Consider the following 5,269-nt stretch of genomic DNA (forward strand, 5'->3'; position numbering starts at 1 on the left):
TGTTGTTGTCGTGTCGTGTGTGTCGTGTCGTGTCGTGTGTGTGTGTGTGTGTCGTCGTGTGTGTGTGTTGTTTGTGTGTGTGTGTGTGTGTGTGTGTGTGTGCGTGCGTGCGTGTGTGTGTGTGTGCGTGCTTGCATGCGTACGTGCGTTCGTGCGTGTATGTGTGTGCGCGCGCGTGTGCTGGGTGTGCGTGTGCGTGTGCTTGTACGTGTGTGTTCGTGCCTCGTGGGTACTAGCGTGAGAGAGAAAACCTGAATTGTTGGTGGATTTAGTTAGCAGGCAGGATGCTGCAAGAACTCATCGTGGCTGTAATTGATCATGAGATGTGACTATGCGTGTTCCGTATGTCGTTGACGTAGATATTATTTTTCTCATTATATCTGCATTACATTACTTCACATTTCGCGGAAATGTGAGCGAGCGAGATGTTTTTGCGACCTTTTGCTGCCGCCGCTGATGTTTCTGCTGCTAAAATCCCCACATAATAATATAATCATATCTATAATATAAATCATGAACCGTCGTTTGCATCGTGTGAATCACTGAGCAGATTCCATCGCGACGATATGTTTGCTACACCGAACCACTACAGAAGAATCTGATGTATATATAGGATCAGGTATGTCGTACACATTAATCAGCTCATGGGCTGGCGTGTAGCGTATTCCGCGGGGTAAACTAGGGTTGGACTACACATACTCAGCCACTGCACAGTACCAATAGGTAGTGACTACTCGTAGGGATGACGATGTATAATGATTCGCGCCGTATTTCGTCAAAATGCGAACTAATTCTTGTTATGTTAATTGCTCATGGCTGAATGTTGGACTTCATCGCAGAGAATGCGGGTTATTCGGTGGGGGGGGGGGAGGTCACTTTCGGCGAATACGACGTAGACATGTGCGTTCTGCTGTGGCTATACTCGTGGATATAAAGTGTGAGGGCTGTTCGCAACGACAATTATGTGGTTACAGCAATCCGTGGGGATGAGATCAGGGTTGATTATGACTACTTAATCACCCGTCTGAACTCCCGACACTGTAAAGCACTGACATACAATACACGAGCAAATCGTGCATGCGTGCGTGCGTGCGTGCGTGCGTTCGTGCGTGCGTGCGTTCGTGCGTGCGGGCGGGCGAGCGTGCGTGCGTGTGTGCATGTAACGTCAGAGCAACGAATCTTCGTAAAGCTAGATCGTTCGTTTCTCGTTGTGGGTAGAAACCTTTACTAGGTATGTGCTTATACGCCGGTCTGCTACCCCAGAACCGTCTAGCCCCCGCTGCCTACCTTCCCCCGCGACCTCCTCCCCATCCTCCTCCTCCTTCTCCTCCTTCTCCTCCTCCTCCTCCTCCTCCTCCTCATCCTCCTCCTCCGTCGCAGCTGCTGCCTCTAACCTGCTCTAACCGTGTTCCCAGCTGAAAGTCAAAAGAAATCTAAGATCTGCTCCCCCTTGGCGCTGGGGAGGATTCTACGTAGAGACAGCCCCGTGCGGCGGCATCACACGATCGCCGGGGAGCGCGGCGGCGGCAGGGGGCAGCACCACCAGCACCAGCAGCAGCATGTTAGGAGAGCAGCCACACTCATTGGAAGCCCGGACGCGGACGCTATAGGTTTGCCGTTAGATGCTAGAGATGACAGCGCAGCGCGTGTACCTACACCCCCCCCCATCCCCCCCGCCCAAGCAGCATTCTAACAATCTATTAGTCCGTAATGTAGCAGCGTTAAGACATTAGGGTGAGGCGTACAGTGTGCTAGGTGTCATTTATTAGCTTGGTGCCTGTGAAGGGCGCCGTCGCTTGATTCCATCCTGCTAGCTAACCTCGTGAACGCACCTCGGTGCGAAGACGTGGTTGCTTTCTAATAGCACAGCTGAAATAACGCTATTACCATATCAGAAGTGACCATATGTAACACATACATCGTACGCCTTATACGTACACGTGGGTGTTTTGCGAAGCTCTATACACGCGCATGCTCCTACATATAGTACGTACAGGTGCGCACACGTGAGTGTCTTTTACTAGCATATGATAATCACTTTTTTCACACCTGGGGCCGGTTTCACGAAGCGTACTTAACTTAAGTATGATTAAATCACTAATCATACTTAACTTCCCGTAATTATGATTAGTTAATCATACTCAATAATCTGTTTCACAAAGCGTTTTAAGTACATATTTAACTAATCACATAATTAGCCGACTTCAACATGAATAGACTGGTACTCGCTCACCTCTCGGCTTAGTTACTCGATGGGAATCGAGTAATCGAGGTGGGAGCGGGTACCAGTCTAAAACAAATTACACGGTATTCAATATGGCGGACCAATACGCCAAAAATATCTTCAAGTTCGGTACATGAAAAGGAATTAATTTGTAACTATAATGATTGAAGTAGTACAGCAAATCTTAGATAATTTAAAATTCCTTGGGAAAAAATTGAAGTAAAATTTCCAATTGCAAAATCTGCAGCGTACTTAATATACTAGTACTACCTACTTCTAAGTTCTAGTACTAGCAACTAATTATCATTTATGATTAGTGGATTTAAACATGCTCATGAGTAGAATTAAATATTGTGATTAACTTAATCATGATTAAAGTTAATTACGCTTCGTGAAACAGTCACTTTAATTTAAGTACGAGAAGTTAATCATGATTAGTGATTTAATCACGATTCAATACTTAAGTACGCTTTGAGAAACCGGCCCCTGTTGCATACAATACATACACCAGTGCGTACACGTGCGCGCCTACAACCTGTGCGCCTACAGGTGTGTGCTTTATAATAGCACATGTAGCAGGAAGCACCTTATACGCGCTCCGACCTCGAGCTTGCGTGCATGCGCGTGTGTGTGTGTGTGTGTTTGTGCGCGCGTGCGTGCGTACGTGTCTGCACATGTGCGTGCTTGTGCGTGTTCGTGTCTTTCTGCGCGACTGCGTATTTTTTGTGCGCGCGTGTTTGCGTGTTTTAACGTGAGTGTGCGCGTGCGTGCTGTTTGTCCGTGGGTGCGTGCGTATGCGCATATATTTATGTGCGTGCTTGCGTGAGACCGTGCTTGGAAGGTGGTTGAGTTAAGTGACCGGTCGGGAATGGGGCTAGGGTTCGTATACGCTATAGCACTATAGTACGGCGTGAGAACTTGTTTAGTTCAGGTATCGTAATATAATACTATCAGGAGTAAGATAATATAGGCTATCCTATATTATCCTATATTATCCTATATTATCTTACTCCTGATACTATGTTCTCGCCTTTACTGCTCTGCCACTCGGCAGAAGCGCTGTATACAATGAGAGCAACACGCCCGGATGCGCGTTCATTGAATTCATCAGACACTTGGAGCGTTTCAATAAAATATAATGCTAGATAAATACGAAATATATTTACTACCAAAGTCTTAATGTTTCTATACTCTCTTTCACCTATTATTGCCGACAATTTCCTGCAAATGCCGTCCAAATGCTCATCTGCAACAAACGCTGGCTGCCGCCATAGCTGCCGCTGCACACTATAAATACTGCGTATTTATTTAGCACTATATTTTATTGAAACGCTCCAAGTGCCTGTGATTGAATTCATCAGGTGTCGTGCGTACAATCACAAGCTTCCGCGCTGAACGTTTTACCTAAACATGGCCAACACTGCTGTGAGCAAGTTTGCAATTCATAAGCAAATACGTGTTATTGGCTGTGCGAAGAGACAACGGCCCGCCGTGTGTAATTGCGCTTATGACACAGTTCCGTGGAATGCGGGCTGTTATTTCACGTGCCAGATCTAATAGCATGTCGACCTATGCATACACGACGTAGACCTAGATCTACGCACGAGTGATGCTGGCGTAATTATATGCGCATCCTAATAAGCGGCCCTTATTTTACTTTCTCGTTTTCGCAATTTCGCGTCAGCGTAATTGAACGCGTAGAGTGCGTGTGTACGTGCGTGTATGCGTGTTTGTTTGTGTGTGTATGTGTGTGTGTGTGTGTGTGTGTGTGTGTGTGTGTGTGTGTGTGTCGTTTTTTAAATTAATTAATTAATTAAATAAATTAATTGGAATCTGGATCACACACCAAAATGTAATCAATTCTAAGTTACCCATTTTGACCTTATCCTGAAAATTTTTTAATTAATTTTATAATTGATCCGATCACACCCAAAATGTAATCAATTCTAAGTACCCCATTTCTGACTCTATCCTAAAAATTTAATTACATTAATTTTTAATTAATTAATTAATGTAATTGGATCCGGACAGCCACCAAAATCTTATCAATTCTAAGTTAGGCAATTTCTTGACCTATTCCTGAAAATTTTATGGCAATTCGGTCGGCATAACTTTTTCGAGTAGGCTGTACACAAACCACAAACCAACAAACAGTCAAAGATACGCCGGTGAAAAAATAACCTCCTGCCATACCGCTTGCGGAGGTAATGAAACTATTTGTGTGGCTATACTGACATTATATTTAACGTGATTGTGGCCGAGAACTTTTGTTATCAGAACCCGTACAAGAACGTTATATTCAATTAGAAAATAACGTAATAAGTAACGTAAATATGACGCTATAATAACTTTAATTTCTGTAAGGTTTTTAACGTTATCAGAGCACTTCAAGAAACGTTATATTTAAAGTAGCAATAATGTAACAGTAACGCAGTGGTACGCGTACGGTAGCCGTATCTTAATGTCTCCAGGCTACGGGTACGGTATCCATTTGCGCATGCGTCGCTCTTCCCACAAATAATGCCGTTGGAAATTAATTCACCAGATTAATTAATCTCGCAGCCTAATAATTAATTAATCTAATTAATTTAACTAGCCTTACACTAGTTGTTTGGGATTGATTGTCAGTTCAGATGCAAAATATGAAAGCAAAAAGGTATACATAGATAGAAGAATTAATATTATCTGAGCAGCTGCGTATAATATATAACACTAGCCGAGTCGGTTTATAGTCGAGTGTTCAGGCGAGCAAGCTAAGCATTCCATGATTTGCTTAAACTGATCAGTGATTGGTCGTGGAGAGCTCTTGGATGTGTCACTGATGAATAAGCAATCGGCCGATCTCTGGGGGCGATCAACGAGATCGAATGATTGGGCTTAAAATAAGGCGCTCAGGGGTGGTGCAGAAGTATAGCTGTAAATGATCGTCGATGCTTATTAAGCAATCGGGACTGATCGGGTAGCGAAATCGATGATCCGGTCGGTACCGAGTTGCTGCAATCGATGATCGGGTCCCGATTGCTATTAAGCAATCGAAGATTCCGG

The 5,269-nt window shown here is 44.3% G+C and overlaps 1 protein-coding gene across 1 annotated transcript in view; it reads left to right on the forward strand.

The window, feature by feature from the left end:
• LOC106806118 (rho guanine nucleotide exchange factor 28-like) overlaps nt 1-5,269 on the forward strand; it is a 165,404-nt gene that overhangs the window by 105,347 nt on the left and 54,788 nt on the right. The window contains exon 17 of the mRNA XM_014807972.1: nt 1,416-1,610. Within this exon, the coding sequence (XP_014663458.1) occupies nt 1,416-1,610 (195 nt within the window). The remainder of the gene's footprint in view (nt 1-1,415; nt 1,611-5,269) is intronic.

The sequence above is a fragment of the Priapulus caudatus genome, unplaced genomic scaffold (genome assembly GCF_000485595.1).
Source record: "Priapulus caudatus unplaced genomic scaffold, Priapulus_caudatus-5.0.1 Scaffold143, whole genome shotgun sequence".
NCBI classification, from domain to species: domain Eukaryota; kingdom Metazoa; phylum Priapulida; class Priapulimorpha; order Priapulimorphida; family Priapulidae; genus Priapulus; species Priapulus caudatus.